This window comes from Cyphomyrmex costatus, unplaced genomic scaffold (genome assembly GCF_001594065.2).
Source record: "Cyphomyrmex costatus isolate MS0001 unplaced genomic scaffold, Ccosl1.0 scaffold449, whole genome shotgun sequence".
NCBI classification, from domain to species: Eukaryota; Metazoa; Arthropoda; class Insecta; order Hymenoptera; family Formicidae; genus Cyphomyrmex; species Cyphomyrmex costatus.
The window spans coordinates 479,086-494,568 of NW_017278737.1; the positions used below are offsets into that span (position 1 = coordinate 479,086).

Consider the following 15,483-nt stretch of genomic DNA (forward strand, 5'->3'; position numbering starts at 1 on the left):
TAAAGTTCAACACTACATTTTCATAAAAAAACGTATGTGTTAATTGTAAGTATATGTGTAAAGTATAATTAATTAATCACATAAGAAAGATTATTAAATCACACAGACATTTTATATATTTACCATGCGCGATCATACTAAGCGTTGAATTAGAATTATAATTAAGCTAGAATACGAGTCTGAGTATTAATGTAAATGGGTACGTCTGTCCATTTTTGGTGATAAAAAGAGAGAAGGCGAGAGAAAGACAGCGAGAGAAAGACAGAGAGAGAGAGAGAGAGAGAGAGAGAGAGAGGGAGAGGGAGGGAGAGGGAGAGAGAATAAAAAAGGATAAAAAATCGAGCGACGCGTACGCGTACTGTAAAATAATGTAAATCTATTCTATTGAAAGCATTTGCATTTTTTCTCCGCTCTCCATCACGGCGATCCTGTTAGCTGGCTTGCTGGAAGTCCTGAACAAACTCAACGACAAGTTGGAGGCGTTGCAACTGGCGCTCGAGCAGTACCTGGAGACCAAGAGACGCGTATTTCCAAGACTCTACTTCGTCTCGAACGACGATACGTTGGAGATCCTGGCCCATTCTAAGCGACCGGACCTTATACAACCGAACATCAGGAAACTCTTCGCGAACATCAAGTTCTTGAAGCTCGGCAAGGTATTCACCACCGCCATCGTCTTGTTCGTGTTTTCTCTGCATAAACGCGCAGTCTGCAAGAGCCTTAATATCGAAACTCTTTCGTTTTCAGTCGCTGACTGGGAAACATGTGGCTGACGGCATGTACTCAAACGACGAAGAGTACATCGAGTTTATCGAGCCGGTCTTCTTGGAGGGACAAGTCGAGTATTGGCTATGCGATCTCGGTGAGTTCGTTTCTATAATAATAAATTCTTAGGGAATGACTAATAAATCAATATATGTAAAACATTTGGCTGAGAATGTTAAAAACTTGGAAGCTATCTCGACTTAATCTTAAAATCCGATTATCTTCTATGACGCATAGTAGTTACTGTTCTGTAAGTTTAAGTATTATCTTCATAAATCCTATTCCCTGTTACCTTATTGGAATCTATACACGCGTGAACGCGTGCACACGTTGTGAAAATATGTACGCGTGAGAATTTATAAGATCGTAAATTGCTTTTTGCAAAATCGAAAATGGCATTTCCACCACTTGAAATATGGAAGCGACAAACTTCTTTTATATGCACGTCGCAGAAAACTAGAAGAAAGATCAGCGACGTGTGAACGCGGTTTCATCAAATATTTACAGTATCCTGCGGTATGCTCGGCACCGAGTGGCATTTACAACAGTGTATATTCGCTGCGTAAATAAAAGCCAACGTGGAAAATTGACCATAATTTATGCTCAATCCCGACATTGGCCCTCGCTCGCCGTAAATTATCCTGGGGCACACAACAGGGTGCAACTTCGATTTCTGTTAGCGAGAGATAAAAATGCGCGAACGAAATAGCGCGAAGGGGTGGAGAGTGAGTGGGTGGGAATTTGCAGCGAGATGCATTCGTGAATAAAATGGTGGCAATTGCAGAGGCCGCGATGAGAGTGACCCTGCGCGAAGTGTTGAGGCAGTGTCGGACAGCGCTGCGAAAAATGCTCACGAAACGCGACAGGTGGGTGAAAGAATGGCCAGGCCAGCCGAGTATTACGTCCACTCAAATCCAATGGACGAGCGACTGCACGCGTACCCTGCTGCACTGCAAGTGAGTCCCCGCGTTGCCTATGAGAAATTTAGCTACGTTAGTTATGGAACGTGAGGCGAACGGGGGAGCCGTTGAAGCTGACTCGAGCTTGAAGCTCGAACTGAGTCGGCCGAAGGCCACGACGCGGCGGCTCGGGAAGGGTGGAAACGGGATAAACGTGAGGGCGGTTCTGATGGACACCGAGACGAGTCGGAGGAAACGAGACGGCGAGATGGTGACGTATATATGGGCGAGAAAAGGCCTTCCTGCGCGCGGTAGAAGGATGGCCGAGGGAGACAGGAGACACGGCAACTCTAATAAGAGAAATTTTGCATATTCTACGTCTCGTCGTGCGATCCGACGACGGCACCTCGGGCAGCAGCGCTTTTCCTCTCTCATTTGCATATACTAGCCGTACCGCGAATAATTTAACCCATACCTACAACGGTATCCCTACCTAACGAATAAAATCCCCCCCGTCCCGGGTCTCTCCGCAGTAATGCTCGTGTTACGCGAGGCCCAACGTACATTATACCTTTCCGTTTGCACGAGTGCAAGTGTCTTGGAAAAAGAACGCGAAAGACGGCGCACGTGGTTGGAAAAAATAAAAACGCGCTAGGGATGCGTCGGACGGCGCGAAACAATATTGCTAAAAGTGTATTGCAATGCTACGTCATTTTACTCTTATTTTAGTTGACGCGTTGAACTTTACAAGAACATGAGAAACCTTATGTTAATAATTTTGTAGAGGGAAGGCAACAATACTTGAACAATATCTCTTTGAAGAAAGATATAAAGATAATTTTTCTCCAGGTTTTTAGAGGTTTTTATATAAAAAAAAAAAGACGAGTTGATAAATTATATAGGGTGTATATATAATAAACTTTCAGTATTTTGAAAAATGATGTGAAATAAGTACACATACATATTTTTATTGTAAAAGACAAATAAAAAAGTTTCTTAGGAAATATTACTAAACTTCCACATGAGCAGCTTTAATGGAACTGCAGGTGCATTTCCACCTCTCTTAAGGGGTTAAGTATTACTCTCTTAGATCCTTTTTTCTGCACTGGAAGTATATTAAGGACATAGTTTACTCCATTAAGATACTGAACGTGAATGTTTTGCGCAAACGAATTGTTGTGGTTACTCTTGGTTTCATAACTAATGACATACTTTAGCGCACTTGGTGTAAAGTGAAATACCTGCGCGATATCCTTCGTACCATTAAAATTGTTCATGAGAAAATTTGATAATTTTTTGTGAAAAATGATATTTACCCCTTATTATAAAATACTCCGAAAAATATGTATCTATGTCCGCGTTTTTATTTCTAATTATTTCAAAATACCTGAGATAATTCATAAATACACTGAGATAATTCACTTCCTGTATAAAGGTAGTGTTGCCGCAAAATTATAAATTAGCTATTTCGTTAAGCCTAATTAGTTTTGTTTGATCTACCCCACGCACTTGAGGATGATGGACTCAAAGAAACCGTTGCGAAAGCTAAGGAAGAGGCAGAATCAGGCGTTAGACAAATACTCGGAAGCTATACGAGGCAATCTGAATAGATTGGATCGATTAAAACTCAAGGCCATCGTCGTTATCGAAATACACGCGAGAGATGTCATCGAAAAGATGTACAAAATGAGTGAGTGTCATATTCAAATTGTATATGCTCCATCTTCAAGATCATACCTTTTATCTTCATTCAATATTCGTTCGCTATGCGTTTATTTTACCAACGTGTATTCAATGTGTACTCGCGAATGTAACAACAAATTATGGACTTTATATAGAACCATGCGACGCAACCGCATCACGTCCTAGCATTATATCGTTAGCGATATGATGCACCGTGGTGAGGAAACGCCGGCGCATTTCCTCTCGTAAATTTGTGTGTATCGATAGTACCTCGAAAAATACTGTAAAATACTGTAAAAAATATACTTATGTGACAGAGCGAATATATATTTTTTTTTTTCAAAGAACATGAAATCGACAAAAATATGCTTCGAAAAATTTTTGCTGCTTTAACGCATAACAACTTTTATACGTGTTGATTCTTTTTTGCTGGTTTTTGCGGAAAAAACAGTTTTGCTGAAATATATAAATATTTAGCTAGGTACGGATCTGGATACAGTTTTGCTCGGACCATCAAACTGATTATGTAGAACGCTTGAATTGCGTGCTAAAATCTTGTTCAAAACTTCCTGTAGCATTGCTCATTATAATACTTCAGATTCGTATAAAATTATTTTAATGGTCTAACAAAATTATTTTCAGATTTGTATCCGTGTATCTAGCTAAATTTTTAGATACTTCAACAAAATCGTTCTTTCCATATAATATAATAAAGCATTTACAATTTCAACTAACACTCAAATTTCTTTTTCAAAAATTGCGGCATTCCAAGTTATTCCTTCCATTTCATAAACTAAATAAGAAAAAGAAGATTAAATTTTTATATTTTCTGCAACACTATTATAATATTGTAAAGCAATAGTTTGACTTATGTAATCTTTCTTGTTTATTTTTATATGTTCTTTACGTTATTTCATGAAAAATAAACGGGAAATCGAGAAAAGGCGACAGCAAACTTTCCAAATTTTCCAGATTGTAAAGATGTGACTGATTTCGAGTGGCAGTCGCAGCTAAGATTTTATTGGGAAACGGATATCGAAGATTGCATTGTTCGACAAACAAACACTCGTTTCATATACGGACACGAATATCTGGGTAACACCGGAAGACTTGTAATAACTCCCTTGACAGATCGGTATGTTTCTCCAAATATTTCATTTAATTGGAAAAAGTCAAACGTGATGGATGCTTGTTTTACAATTATTATTTTAATTACCTTCACTTTATTTTCTGCTAACAAGTAAATTATTTAGCACAATTTATTTCTTAAAGTTTGTAAAAAGAAATTCTATTCTATTTTAAAAATAGCGATGACTTTTATATAATGCTGAAAAATCGATTTACTAATTCTGGCGGCCTTTTTTCAGCTAAATATCAGATATTCAGTAGTTTATTATTCATCTATCGATCAATATGCGATTCATTACTATATGCGATCTAATCAAATATTAAAGAGCTTTATCCCACATAATGGAAGAAGTTCTTTAATATTCATATAGATATGAAAGTAAAATCTTGTGTAATTTTGACAGAAAGTAGAATGATACATTTCGCTAAGTTAAAGAAGATCGGTAATTTTATCGAAGTGCACGACATCGCCAAAATTCACTCACTTTTCATACAGTAAAATAGTAAATAATCTGTAAAAATATAAGTCGCTCAAGTGAATTTGTACGGTAAATACAAGTAATGGCATATGTACATGCACTCGATTGCGGAACCATTTGCAAAATTACTTTGTGACGTTACGTTACGACGTATTTAGTCAGTTGCCGTACTCCGCCCCGTTTAGCAATGTTGAAACAGAAGTTTCTCAGTGGTTATCGCTCTAGTGCACTATAGTTAGTCACGTAGTTGGCACCAGATCGTGGCCAGCCGTAATTTCGTCTGTCACGCGCGTGGGTAACACACGACGGCGTGGGTAATGCTTACTGTTCGACACATTGGCGGTGTAATACAATCCTGGTTAGGTCAGCGAGGCTGACGATTACGGCAATTGCTTGACACCGTTCTACACATGTCCGATTAGGTAAAGTTTTAAGTGGGCCGTTGTATTTTAATGAGGGAACTTCTCGCGATACTGATCGCACTAAATAGCTCACGTTACATGATTTAGGCAAGGTCGTAAACTCATGATATACTTACCACGCAATATCATACTTCACGTAACTAGTTATAATCTTGGTGAACAATGTCACACGCGTGGTACATTGAAGCAATGCGATGATCATTTAATTCAAACAAGTGTTCTGCATAAGAACTTAAAATCTGGATCTTATTTCAAAAAAATTGAAGGTGTCTAGATATCTAGTAAACAAATATATATAACAAATATTTAGAAAAATTCAATTACTGTATAACGTTATCAAGAATATGTATTTATAATAGATGATTTAAAATTAATTGTATTCAACAAAAGAATGTGTATTTCGCGAATTACTCGGCACAAAACACCTCTAGAGTTCGCGCAGATGCAATTGCGATCGATGCGACGCGTAATATCGCGAATACGCATAGCCATATATAACTTGACGCAGCTCTCGATGTAATAGGCGGTATAATGACAATGCGATCTCAAGAGCGGCTTCGAAAGGAGGACACTTCGCGCGCTGCGCTACATCAAAGGGTAAATGTATACGCGGAAACAAGCGACGTCCTGCTCTTCGCTGCTTAACGTGGTATCGATTTAATCGCGATAAAAGGCTACCGCTCTTGTTGCCTTAATTTATAGACGACGATTGCCATCTCGATACGTTTATCCGCTCTCGCGGTCCCAAAGATTTGTCTTGCGGAAAGAAGACAACGCGCTCCACTTTCCGCTGCGTTCCAAGCATGTAGGAGAGACTCTCAATCTTTTCCGTGCCTATTATGCCACCCATTTCCCTTCTTCGAAGGTGGATAAACTATATACTGTGTTTCGAATAGACGCATTAAATCGCAAACCGCGTTGGAGCATATGTACATCCTCTGATGTATTCCTCGAATCGAATGCCAGAATTGCAGCTGTGTTCTCGGAATACGGGTCTGATGGTCGGGATATTCCGCCAATTCATCGTAAATTGCATGAAGATTCTCGTCGCATCCATACGGGCAAGAAACATAATAATCCCTGCGTTTGATAAAACGTGGCAGTACATACACTTATTTTATTGCTTAAACATTACTTTTGAAACATATCTATCTATTTTTTAATATATATACAAACTTATAAAGTAATATTTATAATAATTGTACACACACAGTTTAGTAATCGCAGATTAGGTATATATTTAAAGCACGTTAATTTCCCACTTGCTGCATATACATCACGTATTATCGTATATTAAAAATAACTTTTTGCATTTATGTCTTCTGCAGATGTTATATTACGTTGACCACTGCTCTTCATTTGTATCGCGGTGGTAGTCCAAAGGGACCTGCGGGTACTGGCAAAACTGAGACCGTAAAAGACCTGGGAAAAGCTCTGGGTTTTAACGTAATCGTACAAAATTGTTCAGAAGGCCTGGATTATAAAAACATGCGTAGATTATTTTCCGGACTGTCGCAAACAGGCGCCTGGGGATGCTTTGACGAATTCAATCGGTAAATACCTCGTGTAACTCTTGAGGGTATTTTCACAAATATATATAAAAACGACCTCATCAAAATGCGAAAATCTGATAATGCGTAGGTATGCTAAAAAAGTAACATACATATATTTATTTCACTGTTAAATCTATAGCGCCAAATTTAACCTAACGTGAGTCACCATTGCGATATATTTAGATAAGAGATATATTAAATATATATTTAGTGAAAACAGAATCAAAATTGTTTTTTTCATCCTTTACAGAATCTTACTGGAAGGTAGTAATTAAGCACTTATTTTATACCGTTGTTTAGTGCTTTAATATTCAAAATAAGTAATTAATCATCACTTTTCAGTATCAAATTGGCCAGTATTGGATGTCTGTGAGGGATTTTTATTTTTCGTTACGCAAAGCTAATTAGTTTCTTAAATAGCTTTCTTACCACGTAACGCGAAAAAAAAAACTGCAGATAAGAAGACAGATAAAGAAAGGCTACGAACACCTTTTTCTTAATCGCAGAATTAACGTCGAAGTGTTATCAGTAGTGGCGCAACAGATTTTATCGATACTGACCGCTCTCGCCCAGAGACTTACGAGGTTCATTCTCGACGGCACCGCTATACCTCTGGTACACACCTGCGGCATCTTCATCACAATGAATCCTGGTTACGCCGGACGTACTGAGCTTCCAGACAATTTAAAGTCTATGTTTCGACCAATCTCGATGATGGTGCCGGATAGTTGCATGATTGCCGAAATCAACCTATTCGGCGAAGGTTTTCGAGACACACGCACATTAGCCAGAAAAGTTATTCACAAATTTAAACGACTTTTAATTGTAGCATAAATAATTAAATTTTTTTACAAAAATCAAACAAGTCTATAAAGTTATAGTTATTTTGATAAATATTTTATGACCTCCCCCCATTAAAAATAACATATAAAATTTATATAACTTCAATACTGACGCAACGTGTGGATAGTATCCTGTAACATCGCACCGAATATTTAACATGACGATATCGCGTCAGGTGTAACGCGGTTGTACACTGATGTTACGATGGATGTTACTCGACGGCGTCACAGTTGCGATGTTCTGTGGCAAGTGTGGACACGGCTTTATAATTTCCGTTTTCTGTTTGATTTTTCAGAACAAAATTGTACACGATATATGACGTTGTTAATACAAAACGATTTGACATCATAATCTAGATTTTTTTTAGGGCTTCTTTGGCTTTTGTAGAAAACCCTTCAATTTTTTAAATTATAAATAATAATATAATACAATATATGATATCATTAAATATTAAATTATTTATTTAATATTATAATATTAAATTATCAGTTAAATCAACTAAATAAATCGTTTACTTTTAATTCACTTTTTCTACTTATTTGAAGTAATTTCAATATTACTTCAATATCAGATTCGCTGAAAATTCTACATAATGCTTTCTTTGTAGATTTTTACTTTGTACTCACTCGCCCAGCAGCAGCTTAGTAAGCAATACCATTACGACTTCGGATTGAGAGGTATAGTAACACTGACTCGATATGCTGGGAAAAAGAAACGACTGTATTCCAATTTGCCTGATGAAGAGGTATCTATTCATGAATTTAATTTCTTGCATGAATTTTACTGTCTATTATTCCAAAAGCAACAAAATGTTGCTCAGATATTGAAGAAAAAGAATAATATAAATTTATTTGTTATGTTTTATGCTATTACATTTATCTGAAATCTTTACAAAGCAACGGAAACGCAACAGTTTCTTGTGCTATACGAACATTTACCGTGAACTTGCATTAGCCAAGTTGAATGTTATCTAGATAATTATCCTCGCTATGAAAGATATGAATGTTGCCAAGCTTACCTCGGATGACCTACCGCTATTCCTCGATATCACCACAGATCTTTTCCCCAACGTAGACGTACCGACCGTGGATTACGAGGAAATTATCAGTTATATAACCAGCGAGGCAATCAAGTTGAAGCTGCAGGTAATCTACTTAGGAAAGGATATAACGTAACTCTCGCTTACTGGAAGCGACCAACGCATTTTTATATATCATAGCCCTAAGGACATTTACCGAGAAATTTTTCATGCTGATCCAACGCTTACAAATATCAATTTGTGTCTGTAAAACTAATATCCTTCCCAAATTATCATTTTGATTAGAATTTAATCTCCAACGTTAGCAAAAATATAATTTTGGAAATCATCAGGATTAATCACTGGGTAAGTCATTTAGCTAGTTACTTTGAGATTAATCAATTGCCTACGTTATCCGGATTACAGCCAATTCCTATGATGGTGACGAAAGTCATTGAGTTGTACGAAACGAAAAGCTCGCGTCACTCAACGATGATCGTCGGTGCGTCGAACACCGCAAAAACCGCAACGTGGAAGATTTTACAGAATACGATGACGACAATGAAGAGCGATGGAAAGCCGGGCTTTAACACCGTTCACGTACATCCCATTAATCCTAAGGCACTGAGTCTCGGTGAACTCTACGGCGAGTACAATCTTTCCACCGGAGAATGGCTCGACGGAGTGATATCGTCCATCATGCGGAAAACTTGTTCCGGTAAAGCGCTTGATTGATTGCAATGTAATATGTGTAATGTAATAAGTATGTTAGACACTAAGAAGCCATGTATCCAATAATTTATACAAAATATTTAAGATGTATCTAATAAGATATCGCTTCTTTACTTCATAGGTGGCATAGTTAAAAAAAGATAATTTTCTGCTTATTACCGTGAATGAATTAAATCATTATATCATCAAAAGTTAACTTCATAAAAAATTGTCAAAATGATTACAATCAGAAGTGTTTTTTTTTTAAGTTGTAATACAAAAATGACAAAAAGAGATATTTGATTGTATTAAGATTTTTTATCAATATTTGATTAGTGAATAATTTTTTGTCAAGTTAAAAAATAATTTTTTCCTTTTCTGAGATTTAATTTTTGAATTGTGTCATATCTAAGTGAAGAAGCGACATATATATTTGAATGTTGATCATAAATCGACACAAAAACTGTTCTGTCTTTGTTACTAATAAAACGATGTGTCAACTTATATTACCATACTAAATAGAAAGCATCTTCCATTTACTCCATAATTTAGAATTATCAGATATTGTATATTTTGTACATAAAACCTGAAAACAAAATGCGATTTATGCAAATTCATTACAATTATGGGATGTAAATGCACAGAATAAAATATTAGTATTGCATCATACATATTAAAATTAGGTAACATAAAAGTAACACTCTCGGGATTTGATAATTATAAATATATAATGAAAGTAAAATGGGAAGAAGGATACGAGCAAAATCATTAAAATGGAAGCTTGTTTCGCTAACGCGAAATTTATGCTCGGAAAACATGCTACTATAAAATTCAACGCTCTTTTGATAGAGGATACCCCCGACGAAAAGTGGATCCTCTTTGACGGACCCGTGGACGTTGATTGGATTGAGAACATGAACAGTGTCATGGATGACAACAAGGTATACTTCGTCTATCCTTTACTTCTCTTCGTTTTTTCCTTGGGGTGAAATTGCATAAGGTTAACTAGTGCTTTTCCTGAAAATAAAACCACTGCGTTTTAAGGTACTAACCCTGGTAAATAACGATCGAATCGTTATGCCCGATCAAGTCTCGTTGCTCTTCGAGGTACAAGACTTGACTGCCGCCTCTCCTGCGTCGATTTCTAGAGCGGGCATGATTTATAATGATTACAAAAATCTTGGTTGGCGACCGTATGTCGATTCGTGGTTGCAAAAGTATAACGACAAATCGGAGTTCGTCGACGAAGTAAGAGACACTTTCCTAAAGTTAATTAAAAATTATCGCCATAACCAGTGAAGCGTAACATTTTCATTACTTTTCAATTAGATGAATCGGCTGTTCGAGAGTCACGTCAATGTCACTTTAAGATTTAAGCGACAGAATTGCGAGGAAGTCGTGCCTGTCACCGAATTAAATGCCGTTCAGTCGCTTTGCAAACTTCTCGAAGTACTCGCGACTCCGGAAAATGGTGTGGAATTAGGCGAGGATCGCAACGTTTTCTCCAACATATGTAAAATGTGGTTTTTCTTTTGGTACGTTTAGCCTCTTGAATTTTTTCGTTTTTAATAAACGCGATGGCGAACTACACGGGATACGACAACCCCACTTCGCCGAAACAAAATTACAAATTCGCAATCACCATCCAAGCACGAGTTCGAATATTAGCAGTTGCTCCTGGACATTTCCAAGTGACACTGATATTGCAGTTCTCTCCGGTGGTTTGCAAGTCATATTAAACTATAAGTTCTAAGTTAATGACATGGTAATAGTGTTTGAGAGCGCTAAATAACTACATGCGGTTCTACGTTGTAGCATGATATGGTCACTATGCGCCTCAGTCAATGAGGATGGTCGCCAGAAAATGGATAAATTTATAAGAGAAATTGAAAATTTCTTTCCGCTACGGGACACAGTCTACGAATATTACGTGGATGCACGTCTGCGGACTTTTATTTTATGGAAAGAAAAATTACCGCCCGTATGGAAATTTCAAGCCGGGTAAATCATTTAATTATTATAATATGTCTGAAATTTTAATTTTATCTAAAAAAAAAGTATAAATTGTTTTTTATTTTCTTAAAAGATATACTTTAAAATTGTAATCTCTTTCACAATATTTTTGATTGATTGTAACTTGTGTAGTGTTAATACTAAAAAAAAAAAACGAAAATAGCAATAATGATTACGTTTTTAAGAACATATTCTTTTTTTAACAATATTATTTGATTTATCAATAACTTTCTATTAAGTTGAAAAGTATTATTTCTTCTCTTCTGAAAAACTTCTTTTTTTTATTGTATTACTTTTAAAGTAAAGGAACGATTTCAAGTTAAATTAATTATACACGTATTGTATTTATTTACGTCCATTAATTAAAAAATTGCTAAATGCTAATAATTATATTATTTCCCGTCGAAATCTAATATAGCCTTGACTCAATATATAGCTTACCATTCCACAAGATAATAGTACCTACCGTAGACACGATACGATACGATTACATCGTAAGTTCTCTTCTATCGAATGGTTTTCCGGTACTCGTAGTGGGTCCGGTGGGTACAGGAAAAACGTCCACTATCCACTCGGTACTTGAGCTTCTAGACGACACAAAATACGCTGTTCTGCTTGTAAATATGTCGGCCCAAACTACATCCGGTAATGTACAAGTAAGGCTCTGAACGTATATTGAATGGATAATAGTCCTAAATATTGAATGAACGTTTTGCATTGACTCTCTTGGTTCAGAATGCAATAGAAAGCAGGCTGGAGAAACGAAAGAAAGGAGTTTATGTTCCCACGAGTAGTAAGACTATGATCGTTTTTATGGATGATTTTAATATGCCTATGAAGGAAAAATACGGATCGCAACCACCGTTGGAATTGATTCGACAGTGGATCGATTACGGATTTTGGTAATATTACACGAAAAATGTAAGAAAATAAAATAGACGAAAAACCTGAAAATAAACAACAACAAAAAATCGACAAAAGATAGCAAAAGCGTTACAAGAAATATGTAAAAATGAAATATCTATTGCGACAAATGTATAAAATATTCTTGATAGGTACGATCGCCAGAAGCGAATGAGAAAATACATCGAGAGAATACAATTAATAACTGCCATGGGACCACCTGGTGGAGGCCGTAATGTCATCACGAACAGATTAGTTACGAAATTCAATGTCATTAACATGACTTTTCCAAATGAAAAGCAGATCATAAGAATTTATAGCACGATATTGAAGCAACAGCTTTCTGAATTTCACGCTGAAGTAAAAGGAACATGTAAGCTCAGAATATAATTCCGATTAAACGTAATTGACAATTACATAAAATGTTTTTTTATCTATCTCAGCAAATGAGATAACGTTCGCTTCGATCGATTTATACAATCATGTGATCCAGAAGATGCTTCCTACTCCAACAAAGATGCATTACTTATTTAACTTGCGAGACATTTCGAAGGTAAACATTGTATCACGATTAAAAATCGACAAGCAATTGGCGATAATCGCACGAAAGTAGATATGACAGCAGATACAAAAATTAGTATCGATCCGCGACAGATCTTCCAGGGGTTGCTGCGCAGCCATAAGGACTATCAGTATTCGAGACAGACCTTCCTGCGATTGTGGGTCCACGAGTGTTTCCGAGTTTTCTGCGATCGGCTTATTGACGAGAAGTAAGCGCTCAAGGGGTATTAACTTAATTTGCCCTGGGATACAGAAGAAAAAAATGCCGAGCAATTTCTTTCAGGGACAGAGAGTGGTTCGTGACTCAGCTGAACGATCAGCTCGGAAAGTACTTCGAGTTGACCTTCCATAATGTCTGTCCGGAAAAAAGATGTCCCATTTTCGGTAAACACGCACAATACCTCCACCTTTGACGTTAACTCTGTTCACTAGCTGTCCATTGATATTAATATTTAATATATATCGGATTACTGTTTTATTAATATTATTTTGTTCGTTTATTATTTTATTATTGGCTTTATTATGTTACTTTGAAAATCAAGACATTTTAAAATGAATTATATCTACAGGCAATTTCATGAATGCCTGGGATATATACGAAGATCTTCGTGATATTGGTTCTATAAGGCGCTACGTGGAAGAACAGATGGATGAGTACAATGTTTCTCCTGGCGTAGTGCGCCTCGATCTCGTTCTGTTTCGCGATGCGATTGAACATGTATGTCGTATTGTTCGTGTAATATCGCAGGTTAGTAATTCACATGGCGTGCCATATAACGGTAACGTTTTATCCGACGATATTTTGTTAAAAGTATACAGTAATGGTATTATAGCATTATATATTTTATACACATATATCACGATATTTTTTTATTAAATTCGATATTTGGTTCCTAATTCAAATAGCATTGTAAATTTGAGATTTGTTGCTCTACAGCCTCGTGGTAATGTTCTTCTGGTTGGAATCGGTGGTAGCGGCAGACAATCACTTTCGCGTATCGGCAGTTACATGTGCGATCTGTCCACCTATCAAATTGCCGTTACGGCGCAATATAGGACGCCGGAATTTCGTGAGGATCTCAAGACTCTATACTCAATAACCGGGATGGAGAACAAACCGACCAGTTTCCTCTTCAGCGATACTCAAGTAGTCGAGGAGCAGTTTCTGGAGATTGTCAACAATATGCTGAGTACTGGCGAAGTGGCTAATCTCTACAAGAGCGACGAAATGGAGGACGTAAGTCGGTTAATACGCTCTACGCCACTGTCATTTCATCTGCATCTGTATGTAATCCGTAACGTTACTCTCTATTAGAGAGTTTTTTCTCGGAAAAGAAAATCAGGGAAATTAAAAAGATAACGGAAGTGCCATTTTCAATTTCATATGAGATTTACATCTCATTTAATTATTCTATCTCGTATTCTTCTTGCTTATCTTGTGTCATGAAATACATACGTTAAAAATGTTTGAAAAATTATTTTTGTATTATTAAAATCACAAGGATGTTTTAATCATACAAATATTATATTTAATAAAATATTACAATGGTATGTAAAAATATATATTGCTCTGTTCATTAACTCAATATTATTATCAATGCATTATAATAGATCACCGGAATTATCGTATGTTAGAAATTCTTTAGAACACGTTTAATCGAATTATTATTATAGATTAATCATTTTATAAAGCAATGTAGTCTTATAAATTTGTTTTATAAATATAAAAGTTTGGAAATTATATTTAAAATATTATCCGGAATAATATTTTTATATTTAACGTTATTTTTAAAGCAAATACAGAAAATGCATATTTCCTACAATTTTTTTAAATGATACCAGAGATAATCCTTTTTTAAATAATTATAAGCACAAGTAAATAAAAAGTGTAGATAAATTTATATAAATTATGTGCGAATAAATAGCACATATTAAAGGTAATTTAAGAGTAAAAATATTTAACGCGTAATACAGATATAAATAGTGTATATAAATATATATATGCACAATTCAAGCAGTTTAAATGTCCTAATAAAGCCACAAATTTCTTTTGTCTAATAATTTAACTATACGAAATTGTGAAGATAGTACAGAGGGGTATTATTCCAAGATATATTACGTTTTCTAGATTAAAAATAGACTATCAAAAGAAGTAACGAAGAATGGGAAGACACCAACGACTGAGACGGTATATTCCTTCCTGATCGAGAGGGCGCGTGCCAATATGCATTTGATCTTGTGCATGAGCCCGATCGGCGATGCCTTCAGGAACAGATTACGGCAGTACCCTTCCCTGATCAATTGCACGACCATCGATTGGTTCTTGGAATGGCCGAGAGAAGCTCTCCTCGAAGTTGGCAACAAGTTCCTCATGAATCTCAATCTGACGCTCACTATCACCGGCGAAAATAAAGTGGTAGGTACGCCCTTCCCCTTTCCGCGCGATCGATTCCATTCGATTCGATTCTTACGATCAACGCGCGTTTCCTACCACCAATCTTCTTC

General features: G+C 36.3%; 1 protein-coding gene across 1 annotated transcript in view; it reads left to right on the forward strand.

The window, feature by feature from the left end:
• kl-2 (dynein heavy chain 2, axonemal kl-2) overlaps positions 1-15,483 on the forward strand; it is a 43,874-nt gene that overhangs the window by 15,352 nt on the left and 13,039 nt on the right. Inside the window, exons 21-43 of the mRNA XM_018544515.1 lie at positions 436-656; positions 748-862; positions 1,550-1,721; positions 3,179-3,354; positions 4,320-4,482; positions 6,705-6,929; positions 7,436-7,724; positions 8,380-8,517; positions 8,747-8,917; positions 9,217-9,508; positions 10,351-10,442; positions 10,546-10,749; positions 10,831-11,036; positions 11,317-11,502; positions 11,951-12,170; positions 12,250-12,416; positions 12,570-12,790; positions 12,861-12,970; positions 13,072-13,187; positions 13,262-13,362; positions 13,548-13,696; positions 13,916-14,215; positions 15,107-15,394. Of these exons, the coding sequence (XP_018400017.1) occupies positions 436-656; positions 748-862; positions 1,550-1,721; positions 3,179-3,354; positions 4,320-4,482; positions 6,705-6,929; positions 7,436-7,724; positions 8,380-8,517; positions 8,747-8,917; positions 9,217-9,508; positions 10,351-10,442; positions 10,546-10,749; positions 10,831-11,036; positions 11,317-11,502; positions 11,951-12,170; positions 12,250-12,416; positions 12,570-12,790; positions 12,861-12,970; positions 13,072-13,187; positions 13,262-13,362; positions 13,548-13,696; positions 13,916-14,215; positions 15,107-15,394 (4,322 nt within the window). The remainder of the gene's footprint in view (positions 1-435; positions 657-747; positions 863-1,549; positions 1,722-3,178; positions 3,355-4,319; positions 4,483-6,704; positions 6,930-7,435; positions 7,725-8,379; positions 8,518-8,746; positions 8,918-9,216; positions 9,509-10,350; positions 10,443-10,545; positions 10,750-10,830; positions 11,037-11,316; positions 11,503-11,950; positions 12,171-12,249; positions 12,417-12,569; positions 12,791-12,860; positions 12,971-13,071; positions 13,188-13,261; positions 13,363-13,547; positions 13,697-13,915; positions 14,216-15,106; positions 15,395-15,483) is intronic.